Source organism: Lithobates pipiens, unplaced genomic scaffold, assembly GCF_037356315.1.
Source record: "Lithobates pipiens isolate NorthernLeopardFrog02 unplaced genomic scaffold, aLitPip1_a1.2 Scaffold_23, whole genome shotgun sequence".
In the NCBI taxonomy this organism is placed as follows: domain Eukaryota; kingdom Metazoa; phylum Chordata; class Amphibia; order Anura; family Ranidae; genus Lithobates; species Lithobates pipiens.
This window is the reverse complement of record NW_027507785.1, coordinates 214,368,530-214,389,358: the sequence shown is the minus strand read 5'-3', so window position 1 is coordinate 214,389,358 and position 20,829 is coordinate 214,368,530. Positions and strand designations below refer to the sequence as shown.

General features: G+C 43.7%; 1 protein-coding gene across 4 annotated transcripts in view; it reads left to right on the top strand.

The window, feature by feature from the left end:
• The window catches only part of RTCA (RNA 3'-terminal phosphate cyclase), a 67,425-nt gene that overhangs the window by 33,663 nt on the left and 12,933 nt on the right, over positions 1-20,829 (top strand). For all 4 annotated transcript variants that reach the window (XM_077452829.1, XM_077452828.1, XM_077452826.1 and 1 more), the window contains exons 6-9: positions 2,669-2,727; positions 8,183-8,324; positions 10,303-10,427; positions 10,666-10,724. In XM_077452829.1, coding sequence (XP_077308955.1) covers positions 2,669-2,727; positions 8,183-8,324; positions 10,303-10,427; positions 10,666-10,724 — 385 coding nt within the window. The remainder of the gene's footprint in view (positions 1-2,668; positions 2,728-8,182; positions 8,325-10,302; positions 10,428-10,665; positions 10,725-20,829) is intronic.

The following is a 20,829-nucleotide window of genomic DNA, read 5'->3' as shown; positions in this document are numbered from 1 at the left end:
GAACAAGCTGATTGGCTACCATGCACAGCTGTACCAGATTTTGCACTCCCCACTTTTAGTAAATCGACTCCATTGTCTTTTTACAAGTTTGTATAGACAGCTCAGGATTAATAAAGGATTGGCTTTACCGGAAGCCTGTATGGAAAGAAATGTGGTGCTTGTTGTTGCTGACCGCAACTCACTGAGTTGGAGCAAGCATGCAGTTAAAGTCAGAGTGAAATCAGCCATGGATCAGCATGACAGCTGACAACTACCATTTTTAGGAGGTCCGCAATGGCAACCCCTATACTGTTTCTTTTAAAGCACCCATGTATTCACTACTCTTGCAAAAATGATGCCATAAATGGGTTAACTCCCTAACAATACCAAGCACTTGTTGCACCCATCAGAGTGACATGTTACCATATATAAAGTTATTTCTACTGGTCAGCCTGTAGAAAAGGGGAATTATCACTGTTGATGGGAATGTCATCTGAATTAAGATATAATAACATATAAGGTGCTTTGACATATGACACTTTGTGGTAACATGTGATACAATAAACCACAATATATAAAACACTGACAATTAAAGTGCTTAGGTGCTTTCAATAGTAATTACTATTGAAAGCACTTAAGCACTTTAATTTTCTGTGTGTTATATATTGCGGTTTATTGTATTGTATCACATGTTACCACAAGGTGTTATATGTCAAAGCACCTTATATGTTTAGGCACTTTATGTGAAGCACTTTATTCCGCTAGCGCTGTTTATATATTTTTTATTTAAATTAGTATTATTGCAACAACATTTTTTTATATACTCTGTGATTATTAACTGCAGCCCAGTATGTTGCCATTTGTGATCTAAAATGATGTATTCATCCATACTCCGTGCATGACAGCTTCAGGGTGTAAAATTTTTTTTGGAGTAGAATGCTTAAAGTAGAACTATAGGCAAAACTTTTTATTTTATTTTTTTCATTTTGGATAGAGCAAGGTTATTTTTTTTTTTCACCATCTGTGTCCTGTTGCAGAGATTTCCCTTCACTTCCTGTCCCATAGCCAAACAGGATGTCAGAGTAAGTCCCTGCAAATTAGTGGATTTCCTTGAGGACCCTCAGGTCACTAGAACTACTGCGCCAGTTGGAAGATTTCCCCTCTATTACTTCTCTGGGGACAACCCAAAATTTGGAATTTTCTTTTACTTGCAATGATCATGGTAAACAAGACAAATAGAGAGGGTGAATCTCCATAACGGGGGGCACAGACAGCAATAAACACTGACAAGTTTTTTAATCTCTCTTCATTCTATCTAAAACTTAAAAATAAATTAATAAAAAAAAGGTTTTGCCTTTAGTTATGCCAGCATATTGAAAGATATTATTCTACATACTGTTTACTGCTCATTTGTTGAACTATGCAGCAGCCAAATATTGCAAGCAACCATGGTGTCTATCGCATCACTTATTCCTGATAGTGGGTGGCACGGTACAGGACATTGTGAAGACACACAGGGGATGATTTAGTAAAGGCAAATAGACTGTGCAGTTGCTCCAGAGCTTAGTAAATAAGGGAAAGCTCTGCTGTCTTCCATCATCCAATCACGTGCAAGCAAAGCTGTTTTTGTTTTGTTTTTTCCTTGCATTTGATTGGATAGTCTTTGCAAAGTGAAACTTTATCTCATTTACTGAGCTCTGGAGCAACTGCACTTGCAAAGTGCACAGTCTGTTTGCCTTTAGTAAATCAACCCCACAGTAGAACTGCACAATTCTAGCCAAAATGAGAATCACAATTTTTTTGCTTAGAATAAAAAGATCACGAGTCTCTCACGATTCTTGCGACGTAAAATCTTTTACATTATGCAAAAAAGATGGGCTAACTTTACTGGTTAGTTTTTGTTTGTTTTGTTTTTTAATTCATTAAAGTAATTAAAAAAAAAATTGCATTTGAAAGACCACTGTGCTAATACAGTGTGACATTAAATATTGCAACAACCGCCATTTTATTCCCTAGGGTGTCTACTAAACAAATATATATAATGTTTGGGGGTTCCAAGTAATTTTCTAGCAAAAAAAAAATTATTTTAACTTGAGACCAATAAATATCAGAAAAAGGTTTAGTGTTTAAGTGATTAAACCTTTTTCACTTACACACAGAAGTCTATTCCATAGACGTTTTACAGAAAAAAACGTCTATGGAATAGACCTAGAATGTTTTGACTCTTAGCAGATTGTCCAGTTTTTCTCTTTCTTTTGAGGGCTGTGGCTTCAGAAGAGCAGAGAGAATTCTTTGCATAGAAAGAATTGTGAAACACTTTAGTCAAGATTGCGATAGCGATGCTTGACTATTAATTGTGCAGCTCTACCCCACAGTATTGCCTGTGTTCTATAGTCTGTTCAGCCTGAGACAAGATGCAGTGCTTGAGCAGAGGACCTGTTCAAGAGTCATGCTGTGATTGGGAGGGGGTGTGTGCCAGAGGTAATCTTTGATTGGTCGGAGGGCATGGTGGCTGAACAACCTACCAAGTAGAGGCATACTGTGTGTCTGCACAGTGTTCTGTATCTCTGACCAGTCAAACAGTCACGTGCCTGAGTGCAAGGACACGAATATGTAAATAGAAATGTACATGTATCACTTATTCTGACCAATACTTATCAAATCTTTCTTTAATCTGTGTTTAATTCAGGTGTTTAAGCCAGCTGCAGAGCGGTTTGGTTTTAAGCTGGATTGTGACATTAGGAAAAGGTAAACCAATTTTTAATAAATAATAATGAAATGAAACCTTGTGTTTGTTACATATATTGTAATACGGATTGTTTTTGTTCACGTACACTATTTTTTAGGCTCATTTACGTATGGCATTGAGAATGTTTACTCAAAAAAATATTTATTTCACTGCTCCACCTGTTCCAGTTTCTGCTTCACAGTAAAATAGGAACTGCTTTGGGTTCTGCGTCCAGTTAATAAAGGGATCTTGGCAGTTTTCAGTATAGAACACTGACACAGATACCTTCCAGATCAGCCTTTGTATATGGGATATGAACTGTCTGCAGCCAGCACACATGCCTCTCTGCATGAGCGGAGCCTGCAGGGTTACCAGCCCTCCTTCTCCCTCCCACTCTTAGCTGAGGGGTGAGGTTTTTGGGGAGCAAGACAAGCAGAGGGATCCAGAGCATGCAGATTCAGGTCAACTGCTTTCTGTGCTGTGTCTGTCACAGATACAGCATATATCATAAAGTAGATGACTCCTAATTAACAAAAGGTTTGTGCCATTTTGTAAATTAGGAGAGGGATCTGCTCCGTTTCCCAGCTTAGAGTGGCACAGGCAAAAAGCTTATGTCACTTTTTGTTATTTCCCCTCAATGTGTTTTAGTCTGAAATACTCAAAGGTAGGTCAGATGCATTTTTTTTTTTTTTTTTTTTTTTTTTTTACACAAACCTACAATGCAGACCAGTCCTATCTTATCTACAGTGAGGGAAAAAGTATTTAATCCCCTTCTGTTTTTGTACGTTTGCCCGTTGACAAAGAAATGATCAGTCTATAATTTTAATGATATGTTTATTTTAACAGCGAGAGACAGAATAACAACAAAAATATTCAGAAAAACGCATTTCAAAAATGTTTTATAAATTGATTTGCGTTTTAATGAGTGAAATAAGTATTTTATCCCCTATCAGTCAGAAATATTTCTGGCTCCCAGGTGTCCTCTATAGAGGTAATGAACTGAGATTAAGAGCATTCTCTTGAGAGCCGGTTCACACAGGGGCAACACAACTTTTGGAGGCAACTTGTTTCAAATTTCTCTTTATTTATTTATATTATAAAACATACATTCAAAATTTTCCATTCAATTTTCACATCATTATAAAACATTCCCCATACTCAAAAAAAAAAAAAAAAAAATTATCAATACTATTCCATTCAATCCCCCTCCCTTACATAAATTCCCACACTTTTCCTGAGGTACTCAATTCCTCCCATTTCTTCCAATAGTCCGACATCGGTTTTTCTACATATCCCTCTTGTCTAATCTGTTTCTCCATGAAGCACACCTCGCTCATCTCATAATTCCACTCTACTATTGTTGGAGCTACTTCCTTTTTCCATTTCCGTGCTATTACGGTTTTAGCTATTGTAGTTATTTGGTACAAAAATTCCATCTCTTTTCGTTTTAGTTTTCCAGATGTATGGGAGAATAATATTGTCTTTATATCAAGATTTATTCTTATACCTGTCAGTTCCTGATATATTTTTATTATCTTACCCCAAAATATTTTTATCTTCCAGCAACTGTACCAAATATGTTCTAAAGTACCCTTCTCCTTCTTACATCTCCAACATAATTCAGAGTTCCGTTTATTTATTTTATTCATAATCACTGAGCTTCTATACCATCTTAATAGAATTTTATCATTTTTTTCTTGATATTTAATAGCTAAGGGTGTTTTATATATTCCTTCAAATACCTCTCCCCACTCTTTCTCTGTCAACTCCTGCCCTATTTCTTCCTCCCATTTTTTTATTCCTGCTATTTTTTTAATATCCCCACCAGGAAGTAATAGGTTATATATCTTAGCTAATTTCTTATTTGCTTTATCCTTATTCATTGCTATTTGTTCAAATATGGTTGGTGGTCTATTAATCATTATCTTTATTGGGTCAATAAATGCCCTCAGCTGTAAGTACTGAAACCATTTATTTTTATACTCTTGCCCCAATTCCTGAAACGTTGGAATATTTCCATCATTTAGGATTGGTATTATCCGCTCATGTTCTTCCATATTCCATTTCAAAAATGTATTATCCTTTACAGCTGGACTAAATTCGGGATTACCAAATAGAGGGGTCATAGGGCCTATTAAGGATGATAGTTGCTTTTTCTTTATCATATCATCCCAGATTTTTAAAGTTGTTTTTACAAAGATAGGCATTTCCTTCCTCTCTGGTCTTGACTTAGGTTTTATCCATGGCTGGTGTTTTATTTTAGCCCCTAATATGTCTTCCTCCAATTTTATCCATTGCTTGTCTTTTTCATTATGCTGCCAATCGATTATTCTCATTAAAGAGGCAGCTTGTGAATATTTAAAAAAGTCAGGCAATGCTAATCCACCATTATTTTTCGTTCTAATTAATACCTCCCTACCTACTCTAGGGGTCTTATGTGCCCATACAAAGCCTTCTACCATTTCTTTCAGATCTTTCAAAATTTTTTTTGATGGTATAATGGGTACCGTTTGAAAGATATACAGCATAATTGGCAAAATCTCCATCTTTACAATATTTATTCTCCCAAACCATGAGTGGGTTATTTTATCATATTTGCCTAGAAGTTTCTTTACCTTCTGAACTGCCAAGTTGTAATTCATATCTTGCAAGAGTTTTAAATCTCTTGGAATATATACTCCCAAATATTTTATCGCATCTTGCTTCCATTTAAATGGAAAATTCTTTTGTACAACAGTTTGAACTTTCTCTTCTAATGTAATATTCATTAATTCAGATTTATCGTAATTTACTTTAAAATTACTAATTTCACCAAATCTCTCAAGTTCTTTTATTAAATTTGGTATAGTAATTATAGGGTTGGTTATATATAATAGAAGATCATCTGCATAAGCAGCCATCTTATATTCTTTGCCTTTGACCTTTATCCCCGTAATATCTTTGTTTATTCTTATAACCTCCATGAGATGTTCCATCATCATAATATATAAAAGTGGTGATAAAGGACACCCTTGTCGGGTTCCATTTGATATATTTCTATACTTTGATAATATCCCATTTGCTCTCACTTTAGCCCTTGAGTTCTTATATAGGGCCATGATCCTTCCTAACATCTTAGGTCCCATCGCTGTTTGCTTCAATACTTCCTCTAAGAACTGCCATCCCACCCTATCGAATGCTTTTTCAGCGTCTATAGCCAGTAGGCAGGTAGGGATGGCAGTTCTCTGAGTGTATTCAATAAGCGTGCATGTTTTAATGATGTTATCTCTTGTCTCCCTCCCTTTCATAAACCCCGTTTGTTCCAAGCTTATATTATTTGAGATAATGGCCGTTATTCTTTTGGATAATATTTTTGAGAATATTCTTATATCTAAATTAGTCAACGATATGGGTCTATAATTTTTACATAGTGATTGATCTTTTTCCGGTTTTAATATTAATACTATATGAGCTTCTGTACCTTGTATCGCAAATGGCTGATCTAAAGATATAGAGTTAAATGTTTCCTTGAGTATGGGTATTATTTGATCCTTGAATGACTTATAGAATCTAGCTGTATACCCATCTGGGCCTGGACTTTTTCCCAGAACAAGTTCTTTAATAGTCTGTTGAATTTCTTCTGTTGTAATTTCTCCCTCCAACCCCTCCATCTTTTCTTTTAAACAGTTAAATATAGCCATTTCCTTTACATATTTTTGTATATTCTCCCTTTTGTCTTCTCCTTCCTGATGTTCCTGACCATCTTTTATATTGTATAATTTAGAATAATATGTATGGAAGGTTTCAGATATTTCCTCTGGGTCATATGTAATTTCCCCATTTGGTTTTACAATTTTCTCTATGTAACTTGGGGGTTGTTGCTTTTTTAGTGTTCTGGCTAATATTGGACATGACTTCAACATGACTTGGGGCAACTTACAACACGACTTTAAGTCGCCCCAGGCCAGGTGACTTTTGCCGTGGCCAATCAGAGAATGAGCTCTCAAGGGGGAACTCCACGCCAAATAAAAAAAAAAATGGCGTGGGTCCCTCCCTCAGGAGCATACCAGGCCCTTAGGTCTGGTATGGATTTTAAAGGGAAACCCCTACGCCGCAAAAACGGCGTGGGGGCCCCCCCTCAGATCCATACCAGACCCTTATCCAAGCACGCTACCCGGCCAGCCAAGAAAGGGGGAGGGGACGAGCGAGCGCCCCCCCCCCCCCCGAGCCGGACCAGGCCGTGCGCCCTCGACATGGGAGAGTGCCTTGGGGAAGGGGGCCGCGCCCTCCCACCCCAAAGCACCTTGTCCCCATGTTGATGAGGACAAGGGCCTCTTCCCGACAACCCTGACCGTTGGTTATCGGTCTGCGGGAGGCTTATCGGAATCCCGGCCCCCCACCCTATGTGAATGAGTATGGGGTACAATGTACCCCTACCCATTCACCTGTGAAAAAAATTAAAAAAAAAAAAACACAACACACAAGATTTAAAATAGTTTATTGCACAGCTCCGGGGGTCTTCTTCCATCTTTGGGGGTCTTCTCGCCGGACTCCTCCGCTATCTTCTGCTAGCTCTTTTACTAGCGGGGGAGCCCGGCTTTCTTCGCCGCCGCCGCCCTCTTCTTCCGACTTCGGGGGTCTCGTCCCCCCTCTTCGGTTCTTCTTACCGGGCCACCGTGCCTTCTTCTAGCTCTTTTACAAGCGGTCTTTTGTCGCCGCTGCCGCCGTCTTCTGTTCTTCTCTTCTCTTCTGGAGATGTTGCCTCGTCGCTGTCTCCGGTCACAATGACAGGACACGCGGCGACTTATATAGGGACATCACCGGATGCTGGGACTGTGACATCATAATGGGCGGGAACATCATCACATTTATACAGCGGACAGTGCGATTAAAAATGCACTGATTACTGTGTAAATGTGACTGGCAGTGAAAGGGTTAACCACTAGGGAGTGCTGCAGGTGTTAAGTGTGACCTAGGGAGTGTTTCGAACAGGGGTGGTGTGAGTGGCTGGGCTATGTGTGACACGACCCTGATCACCGCTCCCGATCACAGGGAGATGTGATCAGTGTCCTGTCACTAACCTGTTTACATCAGCATCTCTCCGTTCTTCCTCTCTCTGTGAGGCGATCGTGGGTGTCCCCGTGGACACTGAGTCCGCGAGACCTGCAATCACACAGAGCTCACAATGCCGCGCCTTAAAGGGCAATGTACAGATACGTTAATATGTGTACGTGCCCTTCTGCCGACGCATATCGGCATGAGCGGTTAAAATTATAGACTGATCATTTCTTTGTCAGTGGGCAAACTTTACTTTTTTCCCCTCACTGTAATTGGATTTTTACGTCTTCTGTATATATTATACATATCTGTAAATAGATAATCAATGAAGATTTTTATAATGATCTGATCTGTTTATCAAATTGAAAACAACATATTGGCTGGTATGGTGTTCTGATTAGTTCTGATCTGGTCCTGACAACTTTTTTTTAATTGCAGGGGTTACTACCCACGTGGAGGAGGGGAAATACTAGTCAGAGTATCTCCTATAAAATATTTGAAGCCCATCAATCTAACAGACCGAGGCACTGTCACAAAGATCTATGGACGGGCCTATGTGGCTGGAGTTCTTCCCTACAAGGTCAGTGTGTGCATTTCCTATATAGTGTTTGTGTAAATGCAGTGATGCGAGTCTTTACAATTCCTGTAGATTGTAGGCTTCCAGGAGTCTCTCCCTCTCTCCCTCTCTCCCTCTCTCCCTCTCTCCCTCTCTCCCTCCCTCTCTCCCTCTCTCCCTGAATTTTATTGTAACTTTACTGTCTCCCTTCATGCTGTAAAGCACTGTACAACTGTTGGCTCTATATAAATCCCATATTAGAATAATTCCATTAATAATTTGCGGTGCACCACAAATGCAGGTGACAAGTGGGCTTCTAACATTTTCAAAGCAGTAGTATCACTTGCTCTGAGGTTCTTTTTTTCCATTTAGAGGCTATAGTATGTGGTTGGAGTTAAGCATGCTACTTTATTTTTTTTATTTTTTATTAGGAACACATTACTTAGTGGAAAAATTGTCTTGGTATAATAAGCACATTTTTCACATTATTATGAGGTCTGTATCATCTTTGTGTAATTTTTTTTTAATTTTTTTTAAGAAATGATTATCCCCAATTTTTGATTGTAATAGTTTTTAATGGAAAATGTGTGTGTGTGTGTGTGTGTGTGTGTGTGTGTGTGTGTGTGTGTGTGTGTGTGTGTATGTGTATAAGATGTTCAGTTTACCAAAAAGTTAATTGGTCTATCTTATTTATTTATCTTTTAGTCCAGCCAAAGCCACTTTCACCAGGCTACATAAATAGATGAATGAGAACAGCTTGTTGGAATAGAAGAAAGTCTGACCGGGATCATTATGCTTGGGCACTGCTACATAAGTGCCCACATTATGAGAATGCACTTGTGTCTCTAATAGGATGGCTATATACTTCTACAACAATTAATCACACATGGCAGGCTAATGCAGCAGTTTTGTGCAAACAACCACTACTACATTCTACTTTGTAGCTGTCATCATTAGGAGAAATCTGTTCCATCAATGAGAGATCAATCTATACTCTTAGCAGTTTGCTGCAGACAATTTTGAAGGCCCGATTGAGCTACCAAAAATCACCCTTCGTGACTTTTGGCTGCTTTACATTGATGCTCCTGTTTTTGGGACTACTCCCAAGCTGGCCAATATGGCAGTATATATTTTTTTCAAACGTTTATAGGAAAATTCTCCACTGTATATTCGATCATTTGACGAATGTCATTTGAAAGTATTTCCAAAAACATTTTGCTTTTAACATTCTATTTTGGAGCGAATGAACTTTCCCAAACAAAATGGACTGTTAGGCCGGCCAGTAGACGGTTCGGAACTTCCATGGTTTCTGCTAAACCGCCCAAGATTTAGACCGTGTGTGGGCAGGCTGAATATACCAAGTTGCTCAATCGATGAACTTTGGTACAACCAGTATGCTGGATTCAGTTGCGATTATCGCTAGTGGCCGCTAGCAATAATTGCTGTTTTTCTCCCGGCGGAGACGGCTTCCCCTGCCGGTAGCAGACAATTGCTCGGCAGGAGGGATTCCCGTCAGCACTGTCTGTGTTGGAGGAATCGTGGTTGCAGGAAAGAAATTGAAATCTGTGGCCTGCCCTAGAAATTTGTTCATTCATGGAAAAATTTCCATCCTGCATCTTCAAATTTTATTCTCACTGTAGTGAAAAAAGGAATATCGTTTTAAACTACTAAAGATTAGAAAATCTTAACATGAAAATTTTCAAACCAAATTCTACTAGTGCATGGCTATCTTTATTTTTACTGTTCTGGTTCAACTTTGCCTCCAGATACATGTCTAAACTCTGCTGAGCTTTTTGGTGCTATCTTAGCCTATTATTAATTTAAGTAACATCACTGGCTGATGAAATCATGCATAACATTTGTTCTAAACATTATCATTTACATTTCACTCTGATTTCAGCAAAAAATAGAGTTGCACAATAGCAAGTTTTTTTTTTTCCATTTATTTATGGCATATAAAAAGCTTAATATCTGCACCATATTTTCTTGATCTCGTTGCAAGATGGTGAAGGACATGATTTCAGCAGCAGTGCGCTGCATACGACGGGAGTTGAGAGACCTGTATGTGAACATTCAAGGTGTCCAAGAGCCTGCAGACAAAGCAGTGGGAAACGGTAGTGGCATCATGTAAGTGTTGTCTGGGTCTATGTCTAAGGGCTGTATGAAGATGTTTGGTTGGGGGGGGGGGGGGGGAACACTGGTGTGCAATGGGACTGTTTTGGATGATACGAGTTGTGTTTAACACAGAATGCTTTATGGTGTGTATGGAGATGGACATGACTGTTCTTGCAGTATAAATTTAACATCTTTAACAGAGAAGTAGAAAGAGTTTTTTTTTTTTTTTTGATGTGTATTTCTTTTATAGAATCGTTGCTGAAACTTCCACAGGTTGTATGTTTGCAGGATCATCGCTAGGGAAGAAGGGTAATACTGCTTTATTTTATTTATTACAGATACTTATATAGTGCCGTCAATTTTCACAGTGCTTTACACATATATTGTACATTCACATCAGCCCTGCCCTCAAGGAGCTTACTATCTAAGGTCCCTAACTCACAATCATACATACACATACTAGGGCCAATTTGGGCAGGAGCCAAATTAACCTACCAGCACGTCTTTGGAATGTGGAAGGAAACTGGGGTATCCGGAGGAATCCCATGGGAGAACAAGCAAACTCCAGGCAGATAGGGTCCTGGTTGGGGTTCGAACAATGACCCCAGCGCTGCTAGGTAGGCAGAAGTGCTAACCGCTATACTGCTCTAAATTACATATGACACTGGCCTATATAGGGGACTCACCATTGAACATCCAGCAGGCCTCATGTCAAGTATCAACACTAGTGATCATCACACAAATTACAATCTGATTGTCCCTTGAAAATTGTAGAATACGTACTGTATAAAGGACAAGGCAAAAACGCAACCAAACAAAAAAACAGTAAAAACGGTTACTCCATGGGGGGCGTGGCCTGGACGGTGATGGAGTAGGTCGCACGTGAGTTGTGCTCCGCTCTCGGTCTATCCTGCATACCTATCCTGTGCATCGGCGACAGCTAAATACCGACGGGAATCGGCGGATTGAGACCCTAGCATCAAGTTCGCCATGTCTCCTTCCAAAAAGAACAGCACGGCAATGTCCTCCCTGGACAAATACCGCAGACAGGATCGGGAGGCAGCTCAAGATGGCGCCTCCTCGGCATCTTCCCCTCCGCCGGCGACGAACGACACTGAGAAGGTACTGGAGGCTATCTCGTCTTGCCAGTCCTCCCTTACCACTAAAATCGAGGAGATTCGGGTGGACGTGTCCCTCATCAGACAGGACATGTCCAAGCTGAAGGATCGTGTGAAGGAGACGGAGGACAGGATTAGCCAGGCGGAGGACGTGCTCCATCCACTACAACACTCCCATGAAGAGCTGAGGCGCCAATTTCACCTTCTCTCTCAGAAGCATGACGATCTCGAAAATCGATCCCGCAGGTCGAACCTTCGTTTCATAGGCCTGCCGGAGGGAGCGGAGGGCTCTGATCCACCTGCCTTTCTCGAGAACCTCCTGGCCCAGACGTACGGTAGGGAAGCTTTCTCTACTACTTTTGTCGTGGAGCGGGCACATCGTATGCCGGCGCGGCGCCCACCGGAGGGTGCACCGCCCCGAACACTTATTACCAAACTGTTGAACTTTAGAGATCGTGATGCAGTCTTACGCCTGAGCAGGGAGAAGGGTAATATCCCTTACCGTGCAGGACATGTTATGGCCTTCCCGGACTTCTCTGCGGAGGTCCAGAAGCAACGGGCTCGCTTTATTGAGGTTAAACGGAGGCTGAGGGCTAAGCACTTGAAGTATGCCATGATGTATCCGGCGAAGCTGCGGGGCTTGGGAGAGGACCGCGCTCATTTCTTTGATGACCCGACGCAGGCGATGGAGTGGCTGGACCGGCAAGAGGCTGACCGGAACCGTCGGGCCTAGTGAGTGGCCTGGAGTGGGCTCTCTGAGGTACTACACCGGATTACTGTTTCTGCTTGGACCGAACTTTAATGGCGGTTTGCATGAGGCCCGGAACCTGTGTTCTCTTTTGCCCTGACTATTACCTAATGTAGTGGCTTTGTTTGCTGTGAACTGCCGATCCCTAAATTCCCAGCCTGCCTTATTCTGCAGATACTTTCCGGGGGCTGGTAACGTCCGCTTAGTCCCTGTGTGCCGGGTGTCACGGTGTTGACCTGTCTGCTCACCCCCTTTTTTGCCTTCTGGCCCTGACTGAGCCCACCCTGGCATGTATGGTTCTGTTCCTGTTGGCCTTCCCCCCCAGTGACGGCGGACTCCGGTCCTCATGTATGCTGATCTCCTGTTACCGCGGTGTACCTAGCTGGGACGTATGCTACTGACTTCTGCTAATTATATTGCCATTTTTCCAGTATTTTCCTGATTTCTTGCTTTCTCCCCCCTCCTTTTGGTTTTTTTTTTTTCCTTTTGCTGTTTCTTTAACAAAATTTTTATTACTGCTGTCTCTATTGCTGCTCGCAGATGCTTGTTTAACTGTTTTCATGGAACCGGGGGCGGGGACCGCGACTCTGGGTTTTTTGCGGCCGCTCCTGGGGCCTGATACAGCGAGTGTTCGCCTTGTGTGTAGCGCCATGTTATGTCTGCCCTCCTGGAGAGATAGCTGTTCCAGGTGGCGGAGGTAGGCTGCACTGGACACTGTTTCTGCAGGGGGTGCGGACATCTGCATGGCTTGTTGGGGGTGCATGCTCCGGCAAAGTTGGGGGTGCCGAGAGCTGGGTGGGGGGCGGGTGGGTTGGGAGGGGATTTGAATTTGAGTTCTGTTGTAGGAGTTTGATTATTGAGTTTATGGTACAACAAAAAATGTCACTACATGCATTGCTGAAAACGCACTTATTATTGTGGGGAGGGCGTGGGGTGAGACCGCGTTTGGTGCTTAGCCTGCCCCTCCTTGTGAATAGACTGTTCCTTGTTGCTGTATGGCTCCAGTTAAATTCTTGACCTGGAACGTCAGGGGACTCCGGGATAAGCTTAAACGCACGGCAGTCTTTACCTGTCTCAAAACATATAGGGCCAACATAATAGCGCTGATAGAAACACATGTCACTGGCCAGCTTCAGTTGGCTCTTAGGCGACCCTGGGTTGGATGGGCGTATCACGCAACCCATACTCCTTACTCCCGGGGGGTGTCCTTGCTGATTGCCAAAACACTACAATTTCACCTGATTGATATGCATACTGATCCCCAGGGGAGATTTATTTTCTTGCATTGTACTGTGCAAGGTAGGCGCCACCTTATCTTAGCCCTGTATATACCGCCCCTGTACTCTGCTGGTCTGGTGTCTGAGGGATTAGCTTTTATGGCCCAATACCCGGGCACCCCTGCCATTTGGCTTGGGGACTTTAATCTGGCCCTTGACCCGAGTATGGACAGGCTGCATGGTGGTACTGCCCCTGCGGCCCAGATGGGATCTAGGCTGAGTCGCACCCTTGGGGACTTCTCGCTGTCTGACGTGTGGCAACATAAATACCCTACGGCCCGGGCCTTTACATGTTTCTCGGCCACACATTCCACTATGTCCCGCATTGACTACATCCTTGCGTCGGACATTCTCCTTCCTCAGTTGGAGGATGCGGGGTTCCACGCACGATCTCTTTCAGATCATGCTCCATGCTGGGCAACCTTTTCTGTGTCCCAGCAGGTGGTACCTCGTGCCTGACGCCTCAACCCATTTTGGCTAAAGGCACTGGGGGAGCAGGATGACTTAGCGGAGGAATGGCGTCGTTTTTTTGCAATAAACAAAGGGACGGCGTCGGGTGGTAACGTATGGGAGACCTTTAAGATATATGCGTGCTCCGTTTTGATTCGGCGGATCAATAACTTAAAGGCCTCTTCCAAAGTACTAGCTGAACAAGCGGTCGAGCAGCTTGAGGCTGCTACCCGTCGGTTTGTGGCAAACCCTACGGCAGAAGCTGCCTCGGCTCTTAGGCTCCAGACTAGGGTCCTGGATCATTTGCGCTTCGAGCAGGCTAGACGCAAACATTTTTTCTCGCGGCAGCGCATATTTGAACAGGGGGAGAGGGCGGGCAAACTGTTGGCGTTCCTCGCCCATCAGGATGCGAGGCCGCCAGTGGTGGTGTCCTTAATGGACGAGAGTGGGGTACTTGTTTCTGACCCAGAGACGGTAGCCGAAATGTTTAGATCCTACTATGAGGGTGTTTATGCTTCTCGGGTGGAGGTCACCCCACGGGAGACCCAGACGTTCTTACAAGAGGTCCTCTTCCCACACCTATCTGATTCACAGGTTGCTGACTTGGAGGCCCCGTTCACTCTTGAGGAGGTTGGGTTGGCGCTCTCCTCCCTGGCCGCATCTAAGGCCCCGGGACAGGATGGTCTACCCCTGGACTTTTACCATGCGTATTCTGAGGTGCTAGCCCCTGAACTATTAAATTTGTATACTTCCCTTTTTGACTCTGCCACTCTCCCAGACACTCTACGCCAGGCGACGATAGTGGTTATTCTGAAACCGGGTAAAGACCCACACCGCCCTGATTCCTACCGCCCGATCTCGTTGCTTCAGGCGGATGTCAAAATTTTAGCCAAGATGTTAGCAACCCGATTGAACTCGCACATTTTGTCCCTTATCCATCCGGATCAGACGGGATTCATGCCCGGCAAGAACACGGCTATGAATATCCGCAGGCTTCATATGAATCTGCAGGCTTCCCATGAGCGTGTGGGTACTAGGGCTGTGGTGGCGTTGGATGCGGCCAAGGCCTTTGACTCGGTGGAGTGGGACTATTTGTGGGAGTGCCTTCGGCGATTCGGGTTTGGACCTAATTTTTTGAAATGGGTTAAGGTTCTGTACTATTCCCCGGAGGCGCGGGTGGCGGTAAATGGGTGGCTGTCGGGTCCCCTTGCTCTGAGGCGGGGGACCAGGCAGGGATGCCCGCTGTCCCTGCTCCTCTATGCCCTGGCGGTGGAGCCGTTGGCTATCTCCCTTAGAGCCAATGTCCTGATCAGGGGTCTTAGGATGGGTACGTTAGTGGAAACAGTTAGTTTATACGCTGATGACATGCTCCTATACCTTGAGGATGAGGGACCATCGCTGAGGGCGGCACTTTGTACCATCGAGGAATTTGGCAAACATTCAGGCCTCACTATTAACTGGGCTAAGTCGCAGATCCTCCCTATTGATGCGTCTCCTCCAATGCATGATGCGGCCTCCCTCCCGCTGAGCAGAGTATCCTCTATTCAGTACCTGGGAATCCAGATCACGAGGGAGCCCTCCGACTATATAGCCAATAATATAGAACCCCTGATTTCATACTTGAAGAATAAAACCCAATCCTGAGCAAGGCTCCCCCTTGGGGTGATGGGCAGGATTAATTTAATTAAAATGATTCTGCTACCCAAATTTTTATACAAATTCTGGCAATCCTCCGTTTTAATCCCCCTTAAGTATTTTAAAACCTTGGATACCATCCTCAATTCCTTCGTCTGGGGCTCTGGACGACACAAATTAGCCTGGAATACATTGAAAAACCCAACTAACCTGGGGGGAGCCGCACTGCCTGACTTCCATGCATACTACATTGCTGCCCAACTTTCCCATTTTTTCCACCTTCATAGCACGGATGCCCCCAGATATAGTGCTCTGATTTGCAGAGTGCCACATAGCCATGCTCATTCCCCCCTACAGGTCCTGTTTCGAGGTAAAGAGACTACTAGGCGTGTGGGGGGAGGCGTCCCACTGCTTCTCCAGCATCGGCGGGTGTGGGGGTTTGCCCTTAGGATGGTGGGGGCGGATTGGGTACATTCCCACACGCCCTTGTGGCGTAATCCATGCCTTGGGGAGCTTCGGAACTTGCCCGGGGCGGGTCTCTGGGCCGCTTGGGGGGTGGTGTACCTGTACCAGGTCATCACCCCGCGAGGGGTGCGCAGTTTTCAGGCATTGCAGGGGGAGTTTGGGATCCCCTCGCATATGGTGTTTCGATACGCGCAGCTGTCTCACGCCCTCGGGGCCCAGTTTGGGGGGGTTTCCCTGCTCCTCAGGAACTGTCATTGGTGGGCATTATTACTAGTGAGGAGTCCTCTAAACTGATCTCCACTTTATACAGTTCACTTCGACGCCGCTCTGAGTCCAGGCTTGCCGAGGTAGCTAAACACAGGTGGGAAGAGGAATTGGGCCCGCTTGAGACCGAGGAATGGGAGGAGGTGTTGGATAATGTTAAACTGACTTCCCCCAAGATATCTGACAGGCTGACCCAATTGTACATTGTGCACAAATCCTATCTTACTCCCATGCGTATCTGCAGATATAAACCTACCCAGGACCCAGGGTGCCCGCGATGTGGGACTGTCCCATGCTCCTTCTATCACTTGCTGTGGTCCTGCCCACATGTTCAGACTTTCTGGCAGCAGGTTATTCAATTCCTGCATGATCGTATGGGTTCCCCGCTACAGGTAGACCCTAAAACTTGCATCCTTGGCTTGACGCTAGCCCCTATGACCGACCCTTCCCATGCGGTTTTTGTTCAGGAAACGCTATTCAGCGCCAGAAAAGTAATTGCCAGACGATGGATGCGGTCCGAGGCCCCGACGTTCGGGGCTTGGGTGGCAGAGGTAAACTCAACATTGGGGTGCCCAAACAAATTTAATAAGGTATGGGATCGCTGGCTTACTAACCCAGACACTTGTGTGGACTAACCCCTCCCTTGGCGGGGTGGTGTGGAGTGAGATGTGTCCTGTTGGCCGGGTTCGGGGGACTGGTTGAGGTGCTCATTATCATCGCAGCAGATACTGGGAATGACTAAGATGGGATACTGGAGGAGCCTATTACTTTATTAGTATTGAGCGGACTGACTCTGTGCGGCCTATCTCACGATTAGCACCAGAGATGGGTGGGTACTCTAGATGTGTTTTTATGAGTTACAGTCTCATGGATACGATTCATTATACAGTGTAAGTGCGCTTTTATTTTGCTGCTGTTCTACTGGATCTGAAATGTATTTCTACACATCAATGTAATGTTTTGCAGACAGTTGTTCTATTTTGTTGGATGTACAAATGATCTCTCAAATTTTTTTCCTCATTTTTTCTGTTTACTGGCTTGTATACCAATAAACTCGTTGTTTAAAAAAAAAAAAAAAAACGGTTACTCTATAAGAACCACAGAAGACTTTGCAACATTTTAAGAATTGACAAGTAAAGATTTAACATTATCACATGAAGACGTATATGAATTACTGTGCTAGTAATGAAATTATTCACCGTAAAGTTATACCCTGACATCATACAATGTCTAACATTCCAATTTGAGTGCAGCACAATTTAGTGTTCTCTTCATCCTATCAATTCCAAAACATGAATGGGTGAGGGAGTTTGTGGATTATGTTGGTACATACAAATCTTTATTTTATTAGCACAAAATTCAAAAACGTTACTAAAAACATCCAAAATTATAAATATCTGCTCCCAAAAGCTGCCATAAGTTTCCCACTATGATTGCCGATCATAAGATATAAATAGTAGGGTCAGTCAGTATGCTGAAAATGCACAGAGAAAACGCATGGACAGCTAAGTTCACACGTTTACATGTTTTGCGGTCTGTTGCTGCTTCTTCGGGAGTTTAGAGAGCACATTCAAATCTCTACAACAAAATAAACACATACATGTTAGATTCTATATAATTAGGAAATACAATATCCATGCATGTTAATGTGAGTCACAGAAAATGCATGACTGGATAACCCCTTCAAAACCATGTACCCAAAGTCGCCAAAGCATGCACTGCCGGAAACTCGCCAGTGGGCCAGAACCCTCACCCGGCAGACATCGGAGCAGCAACAGTGGTAACAAATGAAGAAAAACTAAACAAAAATAAAACATCCTCAAAACCATATTTGATTATAATTCCCCCCCCCCCCCCAGAAGAAAGGGTTAACTCTTACCAATCTTGCCAATCTCTGTCAAAAAGTAAAGAATATTATGTAGGCAAATTTGTGAGGAGATGGAAGTGAGCCAAAGGTGTTAAGCGCATCAAACACAACTTCCACCGGTAAAGGGTGCTTTTAAATGTTGACTGGCAGTGTCAAAAAATACATAAACACTGGTCCCAACACAATGTCCAACATTACCTACTGATGTTGAAAAATGGCATGTAAACATATTGTCAGCACATGGCTTTATGTGTTTATTTTTTTCTTGTAAGCTTAATTGAATCATTTTTTCCACATGTTTGACATTATGCTTTATGGTATATGGTTTTCTCACACAAATCATTTTTATGAATCTTTGGCAAAGTTTCTTACTTAGAGATTCTGCTAGTTGCAATACTTCTGTTGCAGACTGACAACGCCAAGTGGCAGTAGAAGCGTTGTTAGCCTGTCATGTGTGCTCCTTTATCCAGTCATTGCACTTTCCTTCAGGTCTTCTGCCCAAATGTAATGACACATCTGTCTGCTTACTATTCAGATTTTCTGCTGCTGTGACCCAAACATCGATTGCTGGAGTATACTTTGGGAACTTATTTCTCATTTCATTAGAGAAAAGGACTCTGAAGTTGTCCATTTACCCTAAAGCCCCATAAACATGTGCTGAATGCTGGGCAACATCGGCCAGTTCAATAAAAAAAGTCCAACATGTCACCTGTGTGTAAGGCAGCAGGCCCGACAGAAGCCGGCCGTTTGCCCCACTTCTGTTGGATGAGCATGTTGGAAAACCAACAGACAACCGACTCCCGATCGGCACTCTCAGCCAATGGCAGACAGGAGTGTTCTGCCGGGCGGGCCGTCCCCCTGACAGAACATAAAGAACAGCAGGGTAGATCGCTGTACTAATGTTGGATCGTTAGCAGGGGCGTAACTATAGGGGGTGCAGTAGTCGCGACCGCAACCGGGCCCTGTGATGCAGGGGGCCCATGCAGCCCCCTCTACATATGGTCGGCAGCAGCATAGGCAGCTAGGGGTACCAGTGCACCATGCACACGGCCGGCCCACTCTGCACTGCATACTTCTCCTGGGTAAACAAACTTTAAGCACACAGATGCAGTGCAGCCCTATGAGAGCCGGCTCGCCGGAGGACACTGCAGGCTTGTCTGCCAGCCCCCCTCCTCCCCCGTCATACACAGATGATGAAAGGTCTTTCTGGGAGATATGCTCATCGCCCGTCCAGCACACTGGATGGAGCCCAGGCCAACATGGATGAGTGCGCGGCCTACAGCTTGGTCATGGTGAGTGAGAGGACCCCATCCCCCACACACCATTACATACCCCCTCCATCTCCCCCTGGGCACAGGGACCCCTTCTCACGTGGGGACAGGGACCCCCACCTCCCCTGGGGACAGGGACCCCTTCTCACCTGGGGTCAGTAACTTCATCTGCCCTGGAGAAAAGGACCACATCTCTTCTGGGGACGGGGACCCCATCCTGCCTAGGGACAGTTCCCCAATGGGGCACCTAAAAATAAAATAATTAAATAATTTAAAAAAACTACTGATACCAGTGGTGGAACTACAGGGCTCACAAAGGTCATACCTGTGACCGCGCCCTGGAGTTCCACCACCAGTCTCGGAGGGAAGGGCCCTGGCTGAGGTTCAGGGTGGGCCCTTCATGGTTTCTTGCATCGGGGCCCTGAAGGTTCTAGTTACGCCAGTGATCGTTAGTACAGCGGCTCCGACTGGAGCTGTCCAAAAAACTAGTAGTGTGTACCCTTTACCCTAAGCTCTTCTCAGCATAATCTGTTTAGCTAAAAGTCAAATAGCAGCTTTAGTTCTAGCAAGTATAATTATAGACCCCATGCTTTATTATTTCATGTTTAAAAAGTGATGCTTTAAAGATCAGCAATATATAGTGGGATAAATAGCGGTATAGCTCAGCGATATATGGGAGATAAATAGCAGTAAAGTTTAGCAATCTGTATATGAGAGAGAAATAGCAGCAAAGTCTTTAGATAATGGAAACACGCACAGCTCTATTGGTCTTCTATAAAACTATTTCTATTTTTGAAATTGCCGAATATTACATATGGCTTGCAATGCTTTCTGTCTAAGTCATACTGTCCAAACCATAGAAAAGGCCCAGGTTCATCATAATTTTTTCAACAGTAGAAATTAGTTTCATCCTTCCACTATTTGCTCATTGATACTGGTAGCAGCTCTAAATTTCCTCCCAGCTTCTGTAAATTAGTCTCTTTTATTGAGCTCTTTCATTTTTAAGAGTGTCATAATATGTATTGTGTTAATACTGCATAAAAATATTGTATTAATTATACAGAAAGTCCTGGGGAAAAAAAAATTAATTGGCACAGGACCGCAGCACAAAATTTTCTGCTCGAGCCCCAAGGAGCCTGCAGTGCTGTAATTTAAAAAGACAAATGTAATGACAGAGCTGTACGGTTTTATTACTATGCCACGTCTAATGGCCTGAATACAGACTTCAGATCAAAAATAAAATGGTCTGTGATTTCTTATAGGAAAACCTCTATGGTACACTTTACTTTAGTGGCCTGGGATTTAGGAGCGACATGTGG